The 22,225-nt window shown below is 58.7% G+C and overlaps 3 protein-coding genes and 1 non-coding gene across 4 annotated transcripts; 2 read left to right on the forward strand and 2 right to left on the reverse strand.

The window, feature by feature from the left end:
- Positions 1-501: 501 nt before the first annotated feature.
- On the reverse strand, positions 502-573 carry BESB_069900. The gene has a single exon. It is a non-coding gene; the product is annotated as a tRNA-Pro (tRNA).
- A 702-nt stretch (positions 574-1,275) lies between these two features.
- BESB_067650 (tetratricopeptide repeat-containing protein) lies at positions 1,276-6,957 on the forward strand (the record flags this gene model as incomplete). The annotated part of the gene is made up of 7 exons (XM_029365158.1): positions 1,276-1,979; positions 2,418-2,557; positions 3,707-3,901; positions 4,234-4,303; positions 4,920-5,821; positions 6,253-6,308; positions 6,862-6,957. The coding sequence occupies 7 exons, from the start codon at positions 1,276-1,278 to the stop codon at positions 6,955-6,957; spliced, it is 2,163 nt and encodes a 720-aa protein (XP_029218741.1).
- Positions 6,958-8,877: 1,920 nt separating this feature from the next.
- BESB_067660 (uncharacterized protein) lies at positions 8,878-11,035 on the reverse strand (the record flags this gene model as incomplete). The annotated part of the gene is made up of 2 exons (XM_029365159.1): positions 8,878-10,101; positions 10,799-11,035. The coding sequence occupies 2 exons, from the start codon at positions 11,033-11,035 to the stop codon at positions 8,878-8,880; spliced, it is 1,461 nt and encodes a 486-aa protein (XP_029218742.1).
- Positions 11,036-15,063: 4,028 nt separating this feature from the next.
- BESB_067670 (putative kelch repeat protein) lies at positions 15,064-18,944 on the forward strand (the record flags this gene model as incomplete). Its single annotated transcript, XM_029365160.1, has 3 exons — positions 15,064-17,304; positions 17,588-18,235; positions 18,579-18,944. The coding sequence occupies 3 exons, from the start codon at positions 15,064-15,066 to the stop codon at positions 18,942-18,944; spliced, it is 3,255 nt and encodes a 1,084-aa protein (XP_029218743.1).
- Positions 18,945-22,225: the final 3,281 nt, after the last annotated feature.

Raw genomic sequence — 22,225 nt, forward strand, 5'->3', positions numbered from 1 at the left:
ACGCTTGAAGGGAACGTCAAGGGGTTTGTGCGAGTTCCTTGCTGCAACCCAGGATTTCTCTGAAGGGGTGCAGCCCCGCTTCCCCGATAAAGCTCCGCCATGGGCTCTCAGGTGTATGCCTTCGAGGCGACCCTGGCGATCTAGCTGTCAGGAGCTCGTGATACGAATCCGCTAGGCAATCGCGCAGACCGCCGGGCTTCGAATTGTACCTACGTGACGACAGCGATGAGACTAGGCATCTGCTTTTACACGTATAGACTCGAACTGCCAAAGAGGCGAGGGACTAAGTCGGCTGGGCACCACCTGGCAGCCGCCCGCTGTCAAGTCTGTTGTCACCTCGCTTCTGCAGGAGACATAGTGGAGGTCACTTAGTGGATCCCAGAGGCTGCAGGGGGCTCGCCCCTGCAAGAATTCTCGCAATAACCGACGCCAGACGCAGCTGCCAAGCGACGCAAATTCTGAGATCAAAGGGTAGGGGTAGGTAGGGGGAGAGGAAAAAGTGGGCTGTTCCGGGAATTGAACCCGGGACCTCTCGCACCCTAAGCGAGAATCATACCACTAGACTAAACAGCCTGCAAGCCTTTTCGCGCGAGGTTATGGGTTCCTGTGGAGATCATAAAGAGTCAGACAAATTTCCAGCACAATCTTCACTGCTCTCATTCCCTGCTAAGAAGTGAATTCACGCCAAACACTTGACTGCGACCCTCGTGGTGTAACTGGACCTCAATGGCGTCGAGCGAGAAGGAGATGAAAGAGTGCTGCTGGACCCAGTCTGTGTGTGCTTGTTCGCTTCCCTATTTTTTCGGATTTTGCCTTTTGCGGGAAAGGAAAACAGCTAGTAGCCTTGTTTGCATTAGCGGTTCTCTCGACTCTTGAGGAGAAGACACGCCCAGCTGCCTCAAGAGCATGCAGGACGAGAGGGTGCGGCGCCGCCGCGGTCACATGTGTCAGAAAAGGGAAAAAGGCGGAAGAAACGCGTGTACTGAGATAAGTCACTTTCTGAAAAGTAATGAAAAATACACACGTGATTGCGCGCGCAGGTGTCTCCTCGACAGACTTACCGAACTTCTCTTCCGTGCGATTTCGCCCGGTCGCGGAGACATGCCACTCTGGGAGGCCCGGATTTTCTTGTGAAGCGCGGCTCGTGTTCTTTTCTACCTCTCGCTACGCTCTTTCTTCGCTGACTTCTCTCGTTTCTCCCCTACCTCGTCTTCTTTCAAAGTCGTCTTCTTGTCCTTTTCCGCGTGTCTCTGCTTTGCTTCGTGTTTCCTCACCATGGCGCGGCGCGCGGCGACGGGCGCTATCTGTCCGTTTGCGTCTCTTCGTTCGGCCCCTTCTCCCCCTCCTCAGGGATTTTCTGCCTCGGCTTATGTCGCACCTTTCTCCGCTCACGCGCAGAGGCCCATCCGCTCAAGGTCCTTCAATTCTTCCGTCTCTGCATCCGTCTCCTCATCCGCATCGGCTGGTCTTTCCTTTCCTACGCCCTTTTCTTCTCTCTCTGCGTTGTCGTCTCAGTCTCCTGCGGCTCTTCCGCGTCGCTCCACCCCGCGCTGCAGCGCAAACTCGCCGCGTTTGACGCCTCTTTTCGGTTTCCGGTCCTCTTATGCGTCTCGCGCCTCGTTTTCTTCTGATCGCTTCTCTTCCCCCTCGACGACGGCCGCACCATCGTCAGCGGCCGCGAGGGGAGAGCACGGGCGCGAAGGAGACCAGGCTGCCGAAAAGGAGTTCCTCCGCCGCGTGGAGGCTGCAGCGAGCCGTCTGCGAGAGGAAGCAGAGAAGAAAAGGCGGGATGCCTCCGAGGCGGAGGAAGAAACGGTCGCCCAACCCCAGGGGGCTGACCGCCACGCTCCGCCCTGCCCCTCCTCTGTATCCTCGTCTTCGTGGTTGTGTCCGGCGAGCTCTGCGGGAGGCGACGGCCTCATTGACAAGGGCGTAGAGACGCTACCCGCCGGCCCTGAGTCCACCTTCATTGATGTCGGGTACGCGGCTTCGCGTGACGCGCCGCGCGCCTCCGCAGCGTCGAGTTTCTTCTCCCCATCGCCCCGTTGCGGGCGCGTACGCGCGCCAGGGTTCGCTGTGGAGCTTCATCGCCGCTCTCTATATGCACGGACTTGTCGCGTCCACACACTGACACGCATAGCCATTTCTATGGGCATATGCAGAGAGCGGATGCACGAAAAGTGTGGATGTATGTGTGGCTCTCTGCGTAGAGCGTGCCGGGGGGGGGGGGGGGGGGGGGGGGGGGGGGGAGCTGCAGGCCCTATGCCCCTACGCGTAGTTACGGAGGTTTTTCCCCGTTATCGCAACGGACGCGTGCCTCAGGTGTCACCCCTGAGTCGTGGGCGTGGCAGTCGGGCAGCCTGCGTCAGTGGAGGTGTTCTTTTTCATCTTGCCTGTGTATGTGCTGCGTTTCGCAGCTTCCGCGTCGAGAAGCTTTCGCACTTTGAGTCTGCCATGCACCAGCTGCAGTCCACGCTGCTGCTTCTCCTCCACGGAGCTCCTCGCGAAGGCCCGATGAAGCGCGAGCTGCAGAGAGCTGTCGCCAAGTCCTACCTCGGTGAGAAAGAACTGAGTGGAGAGGACGCGCCTGGCAACCCTAAACCCCAAACGCCACGGGACAAACGCATCCTAAGCGCCGCGTGAGGGCTCGACTGTTCCCACGGGGTCGTCTCTCCGCGCGTCTTCAGCCGCTCAACACATGCCTAGAGCCCGCGGCCGGGAGGGGGGGGCACACCGCCCCGCTCTCCGTAAATAACTGGACCGTTGTGTGCGTGTCCACGAGGGTCGCTAACGGAGGTTGGGGTTGCTCTGCAGCTTTTGGCTTCAGAGTCTCTCCCGGAGTCTGTTGGTGCTCTCGGTTGGGCAAAGTGTCCTCTGCCAGGGACTAGCTTGATGGCGTTAAATCCACAGGCACTGACTGGAGTATTGGGGGCTCGCTCTAGTAGGAATGAGTAGTATTTTCAGTTCCGTCAACTTCCTTGGTACGTGCGTTTCCGTGCCGCTCTCGAACAGTCCTGCTGCCCGCGAGGCGGTTATGTCTGCCCCACCGCATGCATCTCGCGCGAGTTTTCTTTGCACGCACATGATCCGGAATGGCGTCTCACACAGCTGGGGGGAGGGTGGGGGCGAGGGGAGGGCGGGGGGGGGGAATGCGGGGAATAGAGAAGGAGGAAGGGGGGACAGGCCCTGAGCGGAGACAGGGGGTCGAGGTGGAGGTCGCGCCGCGCAGGGTCGTAGAGAGAAGAGGCTGCATGCGCGGGAAGGAACGGGCGAAGAAGCCTGAGAGCCCTACCCTGTTTGAAAGTCGTGGAAAGCAAAATTCCGAGGCGCTCGCTGCCTCTGCGCCGGCGCTACCGCGTTGCCCCCGCCTTTCAGCGCTGCGCCTGCGACGCGCTGAGGCAAACCAACATCGCGAACGTACTCAAGGTAGAGTTCCTCTCTGCCTGCATTCCATTCGCGCCGTCGCTAGAAGTCCGCGCCGCGGTCAATTCCAGTTCGCGTGGCTCTCTTCCCTCTCCCTCCTGCCTTATTCGTGTTGTTCTGCTTTCTGCACGCCTCCCGCCCGTCTAAAGTCCTCGTGAGCATCTCACAACCCCCCGCCTCCCCTCCTCCAGGCCCCTGCAGTTCTGCTAACGCGGGCTTCGCGTTTCGTCTCATCTTGTGCTGCCGCACTCTCTGCCCGATCACGTCTTCGTTTTGCTCTCAGATATGGCTATGCTCGCCCACCAGCACAACAAGCTCGATGAGGCAGCTGACGCCTACAGGCGCGCGCTGAGTTTCTACGCGGCCGCCGCGCGAGAGGAAAAGGCGCCGGCTGAGGTCGCAGGCAGGGGCGAGGACGGCGAGTCTTCACTGACCGCGCCGCTGGCGTTAGACATCGCCAACTGCCTCTCTTGTCTTAGTGAGCAGTTTGCAGCCATCCTGCGCGGCCTGCAGAGGCGGAAGTCGCGCCGGTCGCCCCGCGGACGGGCAGCTGTTTGCAGAGTATCCGCGTTTCCCTTTTTCCAGTACCCACACTGTATACGCGTGCGCATAAATAGATGGCTCCCATGTGGAGACTGAATGCATGCACGCCTACCTTTGCTTCGCCATGCACACGGCATGCCTGCGCTTCAACTGCCTCTCGTGCAGATAGGGCTCTGACAAGATCTCTCTGCGGGTCTGCCTCTGCGTCTGCCTCTGTCAATTCTAGCTTCGCGTTGCGGCGGGGTGTGGCTTTGCTTGTTCTCGCAGGCGTCGTCGAGGCAGACCGCGGGAGCGTCGAGAAGGCCCTGGGGTTCCTCGAGAAGTCGATGCAGTGGAAGTGCGTCGTTTGGGGGAAAGCCAGCAGGGCGTGTGCCTCTTGTCTCCGTCCTCTCGCGCTCGCGTGCGTGTGCATGCATATGCGTGTGTCTGTCTTCGGCGTGGCTGGCCGCGCGCCTGCTTTGCGCACGTCCGGGCAACCAGCGCGGGCCTTCTTGTGCTTCGCTGGAGTGAACATCGTTGGCATGCATTCGCGTGACGTAGGGAAAGGTAGGGCCCCTGCGGCCGGGACAGACTGCTGGGGGCCTTCTGAGTTGTTCTTGCGGGCTCAGACGTGTCTCGCCGCAACAGACAAGAGAGGACTGATAGACCTCGCGGGGCGGGGGGGGGGGGGGGGGGGGGGGGGGGGGGAGCGGGACTATTGCATGTCGGCGTGGGCCTCTCTGGGTGTAGGTTCTGTTTGTCTCTCTGTACACGCGCCTGCGCGTGCTGACCCGCTTTCAAAAGTGAAAGGCTGAAGAGTGCAAGCGCGTGCCTTGCTCTAGTTTCTGCGGGATGGGCAGCGGATCCGCTCAAACTGAGTGACTCCTCGGCGGAGGTCTACCTGCAGGCTAGGGTGTGAGTAACTCTCTCGAGTTTGAATGCGCCGCGCGTGTTTTCTTTCGTTTTCTCTTCAGAGTGGCGCTACTGAACGGCGTGCCCCTCGCGCCTCTCCTCGCGCAGCTGCAGGGTGCGCGGGACCCCCAGCCGGATGCGCCTTCGCGCGCGGTGGACACGATCAAGCGCATCCCTCTGCAGCCCGAGAGTCTGTTTTTTGACACGATGAACAGTCTCGGTGGGATCTATTTGCGGCAGGGCGACGTGCGGAAGAGCGCGCTGGCGCTGCGCTTCGCAGTCGAGTGTCTGTACAGATTGGGCGAGCTGTACACGGGCCAGCGATTCGCTCACTTGGGAAGGACGTCGAGCCCTCCGGAGGCAGGCGCGGTTGCATCGCCGACGCTGGCCGAGTTGTTCGGAGAAGGGCCCTTGGGAGCCATCGCGTCTGACGCCTCTTCTTCAGATCTGCCTGGCGCCTCGATGGCCTCGTCGCTCCCGTCGCCGGCTGCTACTGCGTCTGCCTCTCGGTCTGTTGCGGCGGCAGCCTCGCCCTCTTCAGACGCGCGGGCGCCCTGCACGTTCTCTTACTTTTTGACGGCGCTGTGTGAGCACATCAACAGCGAGAGACGGGCGCTGTACGAGGAAGCGCGCCGCGCCGTGGAGCGCGAAGAGGAGAAGAAAAAGCAGCTGAGGCGACTGCAGCTGCGGCAGATGGAGTCTCAAGCGGGAATCGTGCCTGCGGACCGGGGGCAGGGGTTCGCAGAAGGCGGAGGCGAGAAAGCGCCGCGAGAAGAAGGAATGGTGGAGAGCGAAGCGCCAGCTCACCCTCAACGCAGCGAAGCGAGCGAGGAGGCAAGAGACGACTTGCGAGGCCTCGCCGTCGCTGCGGAGAAAGATGCTTCGCAGCGTCCAGCAAGAAGCGTCGCGCGAAGCAGGGCAGAGTCTCTGCTGCCCTATGGCACGATTGTGTTCTACAATCTGGGTAAGCGAAGACAAAGAGACCGGCGAATTCGAGACAGAAAGCCTCGAGAAACGAAGAAGAACGAGAGGTGTGTGTGGGGGGGGGGAGGGAAGGGGAGGGAAGGGGGGAGAAAGCGAGGCCGTCTCGAAAGGCGAGTGAGGGGAGGGGAGGGTGGGCGCTTCGGCTGGAAGTGAAGGCACACGAAACGCGAGGCTGGAGCCGAGAACGATACACAGACGTCTCTCTCTCTCTGGTTTCCAGCTAGGGTCGCGTTGGCCGTGCATCGCCGCAAGAGACGAGGAAAGAGAGTGAGGGGGGGAAGTCCCGTGTGTCGCGAGTCACAGAATGTGGAGAAGAGGAACACGAGTGGAGCTCTTGAGATTGAGAGGAAAAGCTGTTAGCCGTGCGTATTATTCAGGCGTCTTTTCGTTCCTCGCTTTTTCCTCTCTCAGGCCAAAGCCTGTTGTCGCTCGGGCAGCGTCAGCAAGCGCTGGAGGCACTCGAAAAGGTGCGTGTCTGTCTGTTCGTACCACGCCGTTCTCGAAGCGCCAGCTGGCGGTTTCCACTAAACTCCTGTTGTGTCATCTGATCGCGCGGCTCTGCCTTATCTGCATGTCCCGCCCCATCCATCATGTTTCGAGCTGCGCAACGCCAACTCTACTCGCGCGCGTCCTTCCCTTCTGTGCGGTTCATCGCATCAACTCTGTGGCGCGTGCAGTGCGTGGCTCCCACTTCTCCGCTGCTCCCCCGCCTTTCATGTCCTCTCTCTTTCTCTCTCTCTCCCTCTCTCCCCCTCGATATGCGCATGCGTGGGATTACACGCAGTCACACTCAAGCTTTGAGTGACCCTTGGAATCTCCCCTGTGTATGTATGGATGTATATATGTTTATATCTGCATATATATGTCCGCACACGTTTGTCTGCGTATGCATACGACGTTTTTTCTTCGACGTTGTCTTCCGTTGTCTGTATTTCTTGCACGCCCGTGGACAAGGCGGGTGCACATGCATGTGGATCCTTTCTGCGATACCTTTTCTCGCGTTTTACCTTTCTTTCTCAGGCCGAAGCTCTCGCTGAGCTGGCGCAGAATTCCGACCTCCAGCGTCGCGTCGCCGCCCTCGTCGCGAGTCTGCGACCTGCTTCGCCTCAGGCTTGACTCCCGAGCGCCCTCTCTGTCTTCGTTTCAGTTCATCTGCTCTACAACTGTTAGCCTCTTGCTCTCTCCTTTTCACAGTCTCCTTCTGAGCGTGTTCCCATCTGCTGCTTGCCGATCTCCCCTCCTGCGTTCCTTTTTTGCCTCCTCTTCAGTGCGCGGCACAGAGGGCGAGAGCGCGGAGCCTTCATCGATCTCCCAAGGGCCCGGACTGTGGGCTCTCTAACGCTGAGTGACGACGCGTCTGCTGTGGTTTGGGCGCGCGCATCCACACCTCTTCCGAGTTTTGTCAGGTCGAGCAGGTCTCACGCGCGTGCGGAGAGGACAGAAGGGTTTGTGGGAGCGTAAAGCTCTTCGGTCGCGTGGCTCGCTTGTCTTTTTCCGGAGGGTCGCAGTCTCCGCCCCTCTCTTGCCTTTCGTGTCTCTTTCTTTCTGTCGTCGTTTCGTGTTCCTGTTCTTCGGCGTGTGCCATCTTTCCCTTGGTGTCGTTCGGATGCGCGGGCCCGCGTTCGAGGGGAGCTTTCCGCTGGCGCATGCACCCTCCACATCGAGATAAATTTTTTGTCGAACGCATGCGACAGGAAAATCGGTGTATCGCATTTTTTGCATATTAAGAGCCTTCGATTCCGCGGTAACTCGCGTTGTTGGCCTCTGTGGGCGCACTGACACCGCGATACACGCTGCGCCGTTGGCTGCAGGCCCGCACCGAAGCAAAAAACAGTTTTTCCTTCATTTTTAGCGGTCAGCAGCTTCGGCGGGCCTCGCCAAACCGCACCTCGCTTGACTTTCCGGCTGTCCTGCACAACAACTTGGAAAACGCGCGAAGGAAGCCGGCTACCGCAAAAAGGTACGTTTTTGCTCGTTCCGTTGTGCGCGAGCCGCCAGGCAGCAGTGCCGTTATTCCTCAGGGTAGCTGGGGCAGAGTTTAAGAGTAGAGATACGCGCGACTTGCTCTCAGTCCGACGCTCTAGCTTGACCAGCGAAGGTAGGCAGTGAAGGAGGGACAAAGAGAGGCGAAGGACGTTAAGTCCCGGGTGGGGCGTGAAACAGATAAGATCGTGCTGCGGAAAAATCCACGCCTGTGCGGTTACTTGTGAGTGGGTTGTGCGCTGTGAGCAAGTTCTCGAGCATCTCTTAGCGCAGCAGGATGACGAGTTCTTAAAGTGGGAAGTTTTTGACGTTGCGAACAAAATGGGACGAGAGACGGGGTGCGCGAAGCGCATTACCTGCCTCTATGAGACTTCCCTGAAAAGCTACTTATTTGGAAGCCGTGGGCATGCATTCGGATATTGTATTTCTTCGAACACCAATCAGCATTTGTTTGACAAAAACACCGAAGAATACAACTTGACATGTGACACTAAAAAACATCACATTGTGAGGCGTGCCCCTTCGCTTGATTCCACATTTTGCCTGTGGCTATGGAACCTGTCGTCCTCAAGGCCGTCCTCCTTCCCCTCTGCGAGGCCAGGTCTTTCCGGACACGCTCTATTTCGCTGGACACGGCATTTGCTGCGAAGACCTCAAGACCCGTGACAGAAAACCACCTTCACCTCGGGACATTTACACGCTTCCGACGGTGTCCGTACACCGCAGAGAAAGTACCCGGCCATTTCTTGGTCCCCAGTTTGCAAAAACGCAGCTGGCGTGTCCCGGAACCTCGCGCCTCGGTTTCCGTTCCTTGCGACCGTCACGTCAAGCCTCCTACCGTATCGTTTCTCCCCTTTCCGATAGAATTGGACCGGCCCGGGGTGTCTGGGCTCAGAGGCCTCACTGTGTCCGTCGTTTTCCTGACCCTGGTGGTGGCGCTGCTTGAGCCCACCTTCGGAGCCGTGGAGTCTGTCGGCTAGACGCGGAAGTTCCGTTTGACGCAGACCGTGTTGAAGAGCCGATACGCCCGGGGGCAAGATCGCTTCGGACTCTTCACCTCGTACTTGACGCAGTTCCCGTACCCGTCACTGACATACCCGTCGTTGCAGGTATCCGAGGGGGGAATCTCTCGAGAACTATGCAGGTGCCTCCGCGCATTTTGGCGTTGTCTGGGCAGGTCACCACCGCAGGTTTCTGCACTTGTCTGATGCAGTCCGGCTCCTTCAGCTTGAAGCCGCGGGGGCACGTGAAAATCGTTTCCGTCGTATACACGCGCACGCAGGTCCCCTGAGGCGTCAGCTCGCCCTGCTCGCAGGCCAAGTGAGCTGGCGTCGTGTCTTGGGACGCGCAGAGACCTGTGTCCTTCGACAGATCGAGTCCTTGCGGACAGCGCTGTTCAGCCTTCTGAGTGATTTCGCGGACACAGACGCCTTCGCGCGTCATCTTGAACCCCGCAGGGCACTCCTGGTGCATGTTGCCTGTGGATTTCCGCACGCACTGGCCGTTGTAGATGGAAAAGTCGCTCGGGCACACCAGCGTCGCGTCCGCCACGTGGACTGCCTCGCACGCCTTGCCAGGTCCCGCGGCTTCTGCACTCCCTTCGGGACACTCGCTCTTCGGCTTTACGCTCGTCTGCTTCACGCATATGTTGTTCTTGTATTCGTACTTCATCGGACACTCGGGTTTTGCCGCTTTTTCGATGCGCTTCACACACGTCGGGCCTTCAAGCTGGAAGCCTTCCTCACATTTCAGCGTCGGCTCCGCGAGCTGAGACATGACGCACTCGCGGCCGTTGAAATCATGGCCAGCTGGGCACACCGCGTTCGGCTGCAGTCGCACCACGTTGCGGCAGACGCCGTTATCCATGCGGTAGCCATGCGGACATTTCTGGTCTGGGCGGACAGTCTCCACGCGAACGCACATCCCGCTCTCGAGCTCGTATCCGCGTCCGCAGGCGACATGCGGCGGGGAGCTCTCGAGGATGAAGCACTTGTCGCCTTGCTGTCGAGCGCCCGTCGGACAAAACGTGTCGGGTTTCGCTTTCATCTCACGCACACAGAGGTCTCCGTGCGACAGCTTATACCCGTCTTCGCAGTACAGCTGCGCCTTCGCCTCCTGCGAACGCATGCAAGCGGTGCCTGTGAAGGTGTAGTCTCGCGGACAGCTGGCCAAGCCTCTAATAGCCTCCTCGAGTTCGCATCGATCGCCTTCCAGTCGCTCGTTTTCTCCGCAAATCAGCACACTCTTCACTTCCTTCTCTGTTACGCACTCGCCTCCCTGAAAGCCAAAGAACCCGAGCAAGACACAAAAAGCGCCTTTAGTGACGTATGCCGCACGCGACACGGCCAGCTGTCAAACGCGGGGGCGGTAAGCCTGGCAGACGCAAGAAGAAGACGGCAGAAACCTCTCGTCAGAGACGAGCTCATCCCGAGTGGATTCCGTCTGTCAACTGGACTCGATCGCGAATGCCGGACGGTCCAAAAAAAGCGAACTGCTCACGCGTGGCTTCTCGCACCACCGTTGTGCGGCCAGTCACATCGGACAAATGGAATTCTGAAGATACCAGCGGCTGTCAGCGTATGTGGAGCTCAGAGGAAAGAAGCGGCCGCGGACCAATCAAGTGAAGCCGCAGGCCAGCGGTTTTTGTGTCAACGCCAAGTCGCGTAACTCGCCGCATGTAGAGGCACCGATGCACCGCACATACATGCGCCTGTAGATACCTCTGGATAAATCTGCGAAACGCCCACGGAAGAGTCTCGGGCGGATTCGGCTCACGTAACTGGTATTGGGGCTATACTTCGATACGAGCAACCGCGAAGGAGCCCGAAGTCGTGTCCTGCTGCACCATGGCCATTCAGTATTCGTGCTTCCTCGTGCCTATTTAAGTCGTTGTAGCCCAGCAGCATCTGGCCCTCCTCTGCGGTATTATCCAGAGGAATGTGACATTTATACACCCCGCGTGAGGGGCCCGTACCTCGAAGGAAGCGCGTGGAGGGCACAGCAGCATCGGCCTGCGCGCGATCTCTTTCTTGCAGACGCCGCTATCGAGCACGTACCCGTGAGGGCACTCTTCTGTGGCCGCGACCACATCTTCGTTTCCAGCGATAAGAGGGACGACGTCCTGAGCTTGCGCGAGCCACTTCCGGCTCAATAAGCACGCTCCGATAAAAGAGGGGAGAATGAGGCTGAGGCGAAAACCCGAAGGCACCATCTTGCCCCTCCGTGAGATCCTACAGGACACTAGGTCTAAGAGGGAAGACAAAAGAGATTGCCAGGTTCCAGCGGAGGGGAGGACCGGTGTGCAGATGCCGGAGAGTTGTATGCAAGCGCCAAGAAAAAAATCAGGGCAGACTGGGTGGGTTGGAGTGACAGGTACGAAAGGCAAGGACGATGCTCAGAGAGTGCTCAAAGTCGAGGCCAGAAACGAAGGGAAAGCGAGGCACGATAAGGCGTGTGTGGTCACGTGCTGGTGTCAGGTCTGGAATGAGTGCGCGGAAGAAGACGCCGCTTTAAGGTGTGCCGCGTGAGGGAACATAAGACCAATGAGGAAAGTCCGCCTTCAGTACAGTTTGGCGAGAGCGTAGATATTGACAAGGGCTCTGTGCACACTTCAATTTGATCACCTCTTTTAAAAAACCAGTCACGGTAAGACTACGTATACCATTGACCGAAGGGCGAAAGCCGCACTGCAATAAGCAGGAGGGAAGGGGACAACACCCGACAAAAACTTCGAAGAGAAGGGGAGTACTTTCGCTGCTTCACAGGGAAAAATAACAAATGTGAGAAGCTTTCTCCCTGTGTTTTCGCCCGATTCCGAAAGTCCAGCCCGCCTAATCACGGACACAAAAAACTCCCCATGCTCATCGACCCTGTGTCTGTCTGAAAAAACAGAGAATTAGTGTTTTTGGCGCCATCACTGACACGATCGTGGTCACGTACGCCTTCGATGTCTTAGAGATAAAATGTGCTAAAAAAGACTTAGTGTGCTACAAAACCTTGAACAGTAGTTCCGCCAACAAGTCAGGGGCGAAATAAAGTGTCCAATCTCCAGCGTATATTTGAAAAACCAACAGTTTACTGTCTGCAGTAATGGGCTTTGGCAGAAACGACGAACGGAAGGGACTGCTTTGCCTATGAAAAACATTTCGTTACGGTGTGTGCGTCGTTGGCGAACAAAAAACGCCCCTCATGTTTAGCTGTTGACAACCGCGCCAAATTAATTGGCTTTTATGAAGCATATATTCAAAGCCTACAAATATTAATTCGTGAACAACTTCACGCCCGCGGCGTTATCTTCTGCTATTCAGAGGCACCTGAAAGGTACTTCTTGGCACATTATGCAGTGTTAAAAGTAATCCCTACGAAAACCGGGGGTTTATAGATGAATCCAACCGCCACGGGAACATCGCAGCTGAGGCTGAATCTCCGAGGTACTTCTTGCTCATGTGGTGGATACCAGGTTGAATCAGAATAGAACCCAATCAGTCAGGAGCCCCACGGAAACTATACGTAGATGTGCCGTCTGCCCGGGTAAAGCTGCAGTGAAGAAAATCCACACGGAAACTCGAGTGGAGCACGGTTACCAGTCCAGATACGATAGAGAGACAGGCCGCTACCAGTATGGCGTTGTCGCTTGCCTGACTGATTACTCTGTTTTTCAAATGCTGACCCGTGACCAGCGACGATGTTATTGGCGAGAAGGCCCTATGGAACGCCCCCTTACAACGACACCACCGACGGGTTTCTGCGGGCGGGTTTTGGTATCGAATCGACGTGGGAGACGCAGTGGGACTGCTCAGTTCTCTGCGCCGGGTGGGATGCCCAGAATTTCATTGGCATGAATAAAAGGATCAGAAATTCGGGGCACGGGGCTCTGATGTACCTTTAGAAAAAAGGGGGACGAAGCAGCTCGCTTCTGCGCGACGCGTAAGACAAATACACGGAATGAAGAAAGACGCTCATCCCCTTTCGCGGCGGCCACCCCAGCTTTTTGCTCAGTCAGCCTTTTCGATCCAGCGTCAGGTCCCTTCTTCCACGCGTCAAGAGAATTTACACTCGTCAGTTTACCCTCCATGGATGCCTACGAGTTTCCTTAGGCGCGCTTAACTCTAACTCTTCATTTTGCCGCTGTCGATCCGGTGTCAGTTACTCGGGACGGCCCAAGCAAGCGATTCCTGCCCATTCTGCATGTGGCACCGCGCACAGCTGGCCTGTTTTCGTCTTCAGACAACCTTGGTGGTGGGAACTCGCCCTATTCTGCAGGTAAAAAAAGTGTCCCGACCTTCTTCCCTGCGTTTGTTCCACCGCCCAAGGAACATATCGGAGCCCTCCAAACCCGGGCACTGAGACACACAAACGTGTTCCCCTCAGTTCCGCCGGCAGCCGCGTTGGCGTTTTGCCTGCCGACTATAATAGGAGCCGCCGTGACCCCACAGAACGGCCTTCGTGATCGCTCTTTCCCACTTTGCTTCAGCGTGCAACATATTGTGAAAAGGCGGATTCCACGAACGCGAGAGATGCAAAAAGGTCAAAGAACGACACGATACGACGACAAGATGAAACTTGCGCATCTGGAGCGAAGTATGTATCTGCGTTTCGTGCCGTCAGTCAAGCACAGCGCAGCCGCTGCCCCGTTATTTTTTCCAGTCTCACTTCCCTTTTTCTGTGTGCCCGTCCTCTTTCTCAGGCGCGGTGCAGTTCATTTCCGTTATCACAGTTCAGCCTCCACAGCGAACACCGAATCCCTTTGAACGGCTGTATCGTGGTCAACGATACACAGCCTCTGTATGGGCGAGGCGGCGGAAGACGGTCTACAGGCTCTCTGTTCACAATGGACACCGATGTTCATCCGGTGTGGCAGCCGAAAGCTCTGGCATCACCTGTGCCCGTAGTAGCAGTGGAAGCGCGCCACGCTATGCACACACGCGGGTCCCGTTTTCGCTTTCGGAGCGAAAATTGCCACTCAAGACACAATTAGTGGGCATGCCGTAGCTTGCGATATCCCCATGCACCGCGGAACATGAAGGGAGTTGCTAGGCTACCCGCTACGGAAGCGCCTTCATGGCTACAGCCGGAGAGTTGAGAACGCTAAACAGATCCCCCTCGCGCCGATCGGCAGCGTCCACGCGTGATCATTTTTAAGGCGACCGCTGCGGGTTTTCCCCCCTTTCTCGTAAATCTTGGATCCCTGTGTTGAGTCTCTTTTTCTTCGTTTTAGACTAGTTTGAGAGTAAGCGCGTAGAGCCCCCGAATTTCTGTGGACACTTCCAAAATGCAAATATCCTGGTTTCCCGCATTCGTGTTCCGAGCAGGCACACCCCGCGGGCTGCGCGCGGGAAATTGCACTGCGGCTTTTCACGCCTTCCTCTCGCGTCTTTACGCCGATTTAGTTCTCCTAAGGTGAAAAATTCCGCGCGGCACGTCACCGAGGGAACCCGCGCCACAGAATTGTATTTTTTGCACGGTTCTCGTCTGTCTTCTTGCGTGATTTTACACGCAAGTAGTTTTGCTCCTCGGAGCGGTCGTGAGCGATCTCGCTCCATTATTTTCGTATTTCTTGAGCTGCGCACTCTTTCCGTGGCGTCCTCTGTTTCCTCGCCCGCGCCGGCAGGCGGCACCGTACCTGATCTTTTTTTGCAGGAAAAATGCGTTATCCTTCCCTAGGTTCTTGTTTCTTCTGCCAAAAACTGCAAGTTTTCGCTGGGCTGGCGCGTTCGTTCCGTGTCCGCTGTGTCTATCGGCGACTGTTTGTGTGAGGCGCAGCCGGCATTCGCGTTTGTCGGTGCGTCCGCGCGGTTTCTTGGCTGGCGGTGGTGCGTTTTTTTTCCTGAAAGGCGCTGTGTTTAGTCCTGAAACCTCTTCGGACTTGTTGGATTTTTGTGGAACCCCGCGCCGGACTGAGGTGTACGAATTTTCTGTTGGAGAGGCCGACCACCTTCAGCGGGAGCAAACCATGGAGCGCCCCGCCGTGGGTGGACTGCGTCGAGTTTTCCCTGTCATTTCCCTTTCTCTTCTCACCCTTCCCGTGCTGCGGGTGAGTGTGTTGGCTGTCTGTGCGCATCGCACAAGGGCTAGGGCACCGACTCCGTCATCTTTTTCTCTTGTGCCTGTCCTCGGTCGGCGACGCGACGCCGCCGAAGGCCTCGCACGGCCGGCAGAAGCTGGAAGTCCGCAGCAGTGAACGCGAGCGCGAGATCGTGTCTGCCGCAGTTGCTCCTGCACGCTGATCTTCAGCTCATCATGCCCTCGGGAGAAGGCGGGAAACAGCCGCCAACAGTGAGGAACTCCGGGTGCTGGTGCGAGGAGAGCGAGCGCGAAGAAAGCCACGCTCTGCGGCCGGTCTTCTACGCACAAACCCCCGTTCGTCGTCAGTCCTCCGCGTTTCGCCTTCCCCCCGCCACAGTCTCCTCGCGCCCACCCCCTGCCGCCTCGCCCTGCGCGTGCCCGTCCTGCTGCACGTCCTGCGCCTGCGCCACGTGCGCTGCTCCGTCCTTCCCGCCCGTGGCGCAGGCTCTGAACTCTTTCCGCGCAGGCGACGTGGCTGTTGCGCACGCCTCGTTGCTGCCGGCTGCGTCCTTCGATTCTGCTCGGGAGGCCTCTGTTCACCCTTTCAGACACGTGGATGTCTCTCGCCGCGTCGAGGCGAAGGGCCCCTGGAAGGACGACTGCTTTCAGCCCTCATATAGCCAGACATACTCGCCGCGCCGCTTTTCTTCGAACTCGCGCGCAAAGTTCGCCGCTGCAAACGCGTCTCTGCCTCTGAGAGAGCCCAGTTTCTCGCCCGCGCCTCCTCTGGGTGCTCCCGAGACGACCCGCGCCGCGTACCCGCGCGCGAATCCCTCCTACTCTCATCCGAACTCGACTTTCCCCCACGCCTTCTTCGATCAGGGACGTGGCTACGCGTTGCCGCACCGCGAGGACCGCAAGCCGGGCGGCGGCTCCAGACCCGCGGGAGGGTACGCGCCGAAAGCAGGCGAAGGGCGCCAGGGTCCTCCTGCGTTTCATACGCAGAGGAGACAGCAGAGGCGCCGCAGAGGCAGCGACTCGCGCGCGGCTGTCTCTCTGCGAGGAGACTTCGCGTCCGCGGGGCCGTTGCAGTTCTACGCGGCCAACTCAGCTTCCTCTCCTTCCTCACGCTCGACTTCTTCCTCTTGCCGCGTCCCCGTGCCGCGAGGCGGCTTCACGCGAGGCGCAGTCATTCCCGCGACGGGGGGAGGAGGCTGCAGTGAAGAGCTGGCGCTCGCTGGAGAGCGTACAGAGGAGGATCTCGGGTCTTCTGCGGCGTGTGACTTTCGAGGGCCTTCGAGCTTCACTGCTTCTCTCGACGGCGAGGACGTGCGCGTCGGGCCTGTAGTTGCCGCACCGTGCCGCCTCACGAGCGCCTGTCCCCCTCCGCTTCTCCCGTCTTCGGGCGCGTCGTCGTCGTCCCCCGCGATCGCTGTGACCATCATGGCGCCCGAAGAAGACACCGAGGCCCGGCCGGGGGCCGCGGAGGAGGCGGAGAGCGGCGAAGAAGGGTCCGTGGCGCGCTTCAACAGCAGCAGCGGAAGCAGCAGTTCGGAGACCTCAGCGGTGCTCATGGCTCCCGACGCCGAGGACACAGCTTCCTCGGCGTCTTCGGCGAGGGGCGCAGCGCCTTCCGTCTCGCCCTCGTCGCCGTCGTCTTCCTCGCTCGCGGCGTCTGCGGCGTCGTCCGCCTCTTCAGCCTCTTCGGCTTCTTCTTCGTCGTCCCGGCCGCCGGCCTCCAACTCCGCGCCGGCGGCGTGTTCGGCGCCGCAGGAGAGCGAGGCGTTTTGTGCGTCGTGCGCGTCGCCGTCGTCGTCGTCGTCGAATTCGCACTTTTGGTCGCAGCCGGTAGCGTCTGCGTCGTCTCCGGGTCCGCGGGCGGCGCATTCGTGCGACGTTATTGGAACGAAGATGTTCATTTTCGGCGGCTGGAACGGTAAATTCGCGCTGAACGACCTGTACGTCTTGGACCTGCAGGCGCTGCGCTGGACGCGCGTGGAGCCGGACGCGGCCTCGCCGCCGCCGGATGCGCGCAACAACCACACGACAACGACCGTCGGGGACAGGATCTTTGTGCACGGCGGCCACGACGGCTCCCAGTGGCTGGCGGACTTGCATGTCTTGGACACCACGCCGGTCCACATGGGTCGGTACACTGGTCTCTCCTGGTCTTCGCCGCAAGTTAGCGGCCGGAAGCCGAGCGCGCGTGCCTGTCACTCGCTCACGCGCGTCAACGAGAAGCTCTACATGTTTGGCGGCTACGACGGCGCCAACTGCTTCCAAGACATCGACATCCTCGACCTCGACACCATGGCCTGGATCCAGCCTGCGGTGTCGGGCGAGAAACCCCAAGCGCGAAACGCACACACCATGACCGTCGTCGACGGAAAACTCGTTCTCTTCGGCGGACACAGTGGAAACACTCACCTCACCGACCTCCATGTGTTCGACACCGCCACCCTCACCTGGACAAAGGTAAGCACGCACAGAGGATGCAGGCAGACACCAAGGAGGCAGACGTGGAGCAGACGCGAGGACCGGGGAGGGGAGGGGGAGAGGAGCCCCGTGGGAGAGAGAGAAGACGCAGGGGTGGTTTGCTGCCTCGCTGCCTCGGCGGGGCTTGGGGGAGCACAGGGGTTTGGGGGAGTAGGGGGGGGGCCTGCGTGTTTAGTCGCAGAATGAGCGGCCAGATTCTCTGTTCTCGTCTCTCGTGCTTCAGCTCGCCTCGCTGTGTCTGTGTGCATTCTTTTTCGTTCAGCCGGACATCAGCGGGACGCCGCCGCCGGGTTTGCGCGGGCACACGGCGAATTTGATTGGGCACAAGGTCTTTTTGTTTGGGGGCTACGACGGGAAGCGTCGCACGAATGAGATTTACATTTTGGACACCAAGGCACGCGCGTGGCTGATGGCGGCGAACTCGGCGTCCTCCGCAGCGTCTTCTTCGTCTTCCTCGTCATCCAGCGGGGACAGCGGAAAGTGCGGCCCGCCGTCGGGGCGGCAGCGTCACAGCGCGGCGTTGGTGGGCAACCGGAAGCTGTTTGTTTTCGGCGGCTTCGACGGCAACAAGTGGCTAAACGACTTGCACGTGCTGGACGCGAGCCGCTTCGAGGAGGATGCGCTGAACGACTCGGCTGTGCGGCAGCTCGTCGAGAATCTCCGGTCTCTGGTGAACTGCCCCGATTTCTCCGATGTTGTCCTCGTCGTCGAGGGCCGCGACATCCACGCACACAAAAACATCCTGGCTGCCAACTGCGCGTACTTCCGTCAAATGTTCCTCGGCAGCATGCTCGAGAGCCGGCAAAGCCGCATCGTCATCCCGGGATGGTCCTACGACGCCTACATCGCCATGATCGAGTTCCTCTACACGGGAAAACTCTCCGAGACTCGCATACACGTCGTCTGCGAGGTGAGAAAGCGACCAGCCTCTCCAGCAAAACGACAAGGGCGAGGAGAGCCCGGGGCAGGCAGTAGCAGCGGAGGAAGGGAGATGGCGCGCGGCGGCGTACAGGTGGACAGAAGGTCGGACGAGAAAGAGACCGACTAGCCCAAGGGGAAGAGGATCTAGAGGGAGAGAGGGAGCAGGCCTGAAGAAAGCTGAAGGCGGAGTCCACAGAGAGAAGGCTAGAAGGGGGGGGGGGGGGGGGGAAGGGAAGGGTGGAAGAAGGGGGAAGAGGAGGAGAGATAGCAATGCAGGTGTCAAGGGCTCCGCTGGCGTCGTGTGACATTTGCTGTCGCGTATTTCTTTGCAGGTGATGGGGCTGGCAGATCACTACACGCTGTTCATGCTGAAGCAGTACAGCGAGAATGTGCTCACTGCGTTGGTCGACACGGACACGGTGTGTCCGCTGCTGAAGAGCGCGGAGAGATACCAGGCACGGAATCTGAAGAGGTACTGCCTGGACTTCGTCTTCCGGCATGCAGACCAGATCCTGAACACGCCGGCGTTCGACGAGCTCGAGGCGATTCCGTCGCTGGTTATGGAGATTGCCAAGACGAGCCTTCTGAAGAGCCGCGGGAAGGGCAGCGTCGCGGGCGGGGGTGCCGGTTCAGACAGCGGGGGAATGGAGGGCGCCGGCGAACAGGGAAAGCGCGAAAACGCGAGCCCGGGGCCGTAGACCCGGGCATCGGCTTCCAGCGTTCGAGGCGATAGGTGTCCATAGGTTCCGCCAGCGCCGCAGTCCACGCGTGTGGCTGCACGTGCATGCATGCGGACGGATTTCGAGGGCGTTCGCTCGACATGTGGGCAAGGAAGCGACGTGGGCGGGGAAGTTCTTTGTTTGCGAGTATCTGTCTGTGCGGAGTTTGCTCTCCGGCGCCGCCGTTTTGAGCGACATTTTTTTTGAGTATCGGATTTTGCGTAGGGAGCGGGGAGATTTGGCCGTTTTGTCTGTCGGGGAGGCGTGTGCAGGCTGCGATGTGAGGTGTGAGGCGTGACCGTGTGGGTTTCGGAGCCTTCTGTACAGTTCAGGTCAGTACCAGTCCCTGTCAAAAAATGGGTGCACTGGGTCGCGTGGAAGTGCGGCAGCGCGTGAGGGCGAGAAGCAGGTTGAGGAGGAAGGAAACGAGCGTCTGGATCCACCGCAAATGCAGCGCGAGCAGCAGACTTGCAGAGTCGAAGTGGAGGAAGCGCGAGGATGTCTGGGACCAAGCGGAGTTTCAAGATGTGAAGGTTTTGTGTGTTTTCCCTCTCTGTGGCTGTGTGGTGTCCTTCCTATTCTCGGCCTTCGGTTCCTGAAGAGGAAGGTGCGAGTGTTTGTGTGTCGGTGCTGACCGTGTTCTGTGTGCGTTTCCCCATTTTGTCTTCGTTCGTGTTTCCCGTTTTTCGGCACCCTTTTTCGCCGTCTTCGCTCGCGGTGGTGGATTCCGCATCCTCGCCCGCCGCGTCCGCGTCTGTTTCGCTGCGTGGCGTGGAACTCGGCGTGAGGATGAGCCGATCGTAGAGAGGCTGCACGGAGTAGAGTCGAGAAATCGAAAGTTTTCCATCAAAAGGACAGCGTTCTCTAACCCGCGGCAAGCGAGGACATCCACTGCAGTGAGGAGGAACATGGAAAACTGGTGATCTGCAGGGCCGGTTGACTCGCTCGCCGGCATCTTCTTTGCGCCGCAGCGAGGTCTACGTAGCGGCTGCGCGCTCAGACGGAGGCGGCGGCCGTTGAGGGGAGATTCCTGTTGGAGGCGACGCATCTGGGCGCAACGCCCGTTGGAGTTTCTCGAATTCCGCACACTCGTGGTGCGCAGATTCCTCCCCCTACTAGACACATCTGTGACTCGGTGACAGGGCTGCGCGCTGGCGGAAGGGGTCGAGCGTGTCTTTTTGCATGCGTCTCACGGTCGACTTGTGCAGTTTGACTTTTTCACCATGTGTGGATGCGTGTGGACTCTACGGGGCAGACCTACGATTCGCCACATTCGCCCCCATGATGCGTGTATTCAGAATATTTTCCTACGTGCACGTTGGTATGTGTGTCTTGGCGCGCGGGGGGGGGGGGGGGGGGGGGGGGGGGGGGGGGGGGGGGGGGGGGGGGGAGGGAGGCGAGGGGATTGGATCGCTCAGTCCCACGGGCGGGCCGACGCTTTTGGCGTTTTTTCATTAGGTTTAGTGCGTCGCTCTACTGTGTCGACTCGTCACGTTCTCCGTGCGTACTGCCGGGGTACACATGCGTGCGTTTGACGTCTATCTCACGTGGGGGCACGCGAGAAAAACGCCTGAATTTTGAGAGTATGAGATGTGCGTGTACACTCCACATCTGTCGTGTGCGGGTTGTACATACACCGGAGAGCTGGGGGAGGGGGGAAGGGAGGGGGAAAGCGGCAAGTTTGGACTCCGTCTGGCGGGGAAGTCCGCGTTACACTGGCACCAGAACGTGTTTCTGCGCCTTTGGTCTCGGTGTAGGGAGAGAGGACACGTACAATCGCCGTTTTCGCTCCCGAACGGTAGGTGAGAAACTAGAAATTTGTAGATAGTGCTGTACATTCTCGCAAACGTGGCCGTTGAGAGACAGACGACATCGATGCATGCGCGTACGCATATGTTTTTATTTGATCCATGTACGCCGGACGGTGCTGAGGTTGGGATTGTGCGAGTGCAGGCACGAACTTCTAAAGGCGGGCAGAGGACAAAAGTGGCGTGCGCAACTCGCTCTCAGACCTCTATGCTTGTGGTGCCCGCGCTGCCAAAGAAACACAAAAAGAGCGCGGGAAATCTGCGCTCAAAAAAAAATGGAACTCGTCCCGCGGGTGTCTCAAGCTCACGTGTTCCCTGTATATATGTCCTGATGAATCGGTGTCTACAAGTTTTTTCCCTACATGTATAAGCCGACATGTATATTTGTATATTTGCCTCCACACATACATCTGCATCTGTCTTCACGGACTCTTTTTTTTTCTGTGCGTCAGTACGGCCAAGGACCAGGTACTACAGGAAAAATTGCCTTCGCGCGACCCCCCTCCCCCCCCCCCCCCCCCCTCCTTCCCCTCCAAATCCGTTCACGTTTAAAACACGAGCGCGCCAGCGCGAACTCACAGAGGGGATATTTTCGCGAATCTGCGCGCCCGAAAAACGTGGCACTCCAGCACGTGCAGCGCGCGAGCACTTCCCTGGGAGCCTTTCAGTGGGGAGAAGCAGTCGAGACTCGCGCTGTCTGCGGAGGTTAGTGATTTGGCTAATTTGGCGTATAAGTCGCAAAGGGGTGAACAGATGCTGTCACCATGCCATCACACGGGCCGCAGTGCACTGTTGTGCGCACACTAGCTCCTGACAAACTGATTCGCCAATGTTAGCTAGAGTTCGGCGATTGTCTCCTATGTGACTCGCGTGCTCATGAATCGAGGCCGCTACTGGGCCCCGAAGAAGGATCGCCAAGTAGTTTAGAGTGCCTACGCGTTACGGCTTTGCCTTTTCTCCGGTAGATGAGCTGACTCTGAAATAGAACGCAGAAGCATCATGCAATTCAGCTCTAGCTGATGTCAGTAACGTTTCTTGGTTCACACTTGTTGCTGTTAAGGACACGCTGTGAGCAAATCTATTAATGCTTGTCAGGTACCTTGAACCTAGTTAGCTCCCTGCGTACTAAGGATCAGCCCAAAAGAGTTAATTAACGGCACTAATAAATAGGCGTTTTCCTGGGTGCCGCGCTTCTGAAAAGAGTCACCCTCTTTCGCTTAGTTCGACACTACAGCGCGCGTTTGCCGGGTTCTCCGGTCACCTTGCGCGCTTCCCATGCATGCGCGACACGTCGATGCAAGAGTTTCTGTCGGCAGCTTGCAGCGCAGACGATTTTAAAATCCTCTCGTCTGCATGCGTCTGTCTACGGGAAGGGCATACGGTATTGAAGAGACGGGCACAGCGCCTGTCCCCCCTACGCGTTCCTCTCGCGGCTAGGTGACTCGAAGTGTT

This window comes from Besnoitia besnoiti, chromosome VI (genome assembly GCF_002563875.1).
Source record: "Besnoitia besnoiti strain Bb-Ger1 chromosome VI, whole genome shotgun sequence".
Classification (NCBI taxonomy): Eukaryota; Apicomplexa; class Conoidasida; order Eucoccidiorida; family Sarcocystidae; genus Besnoitia; species Besnoitia besnoiti.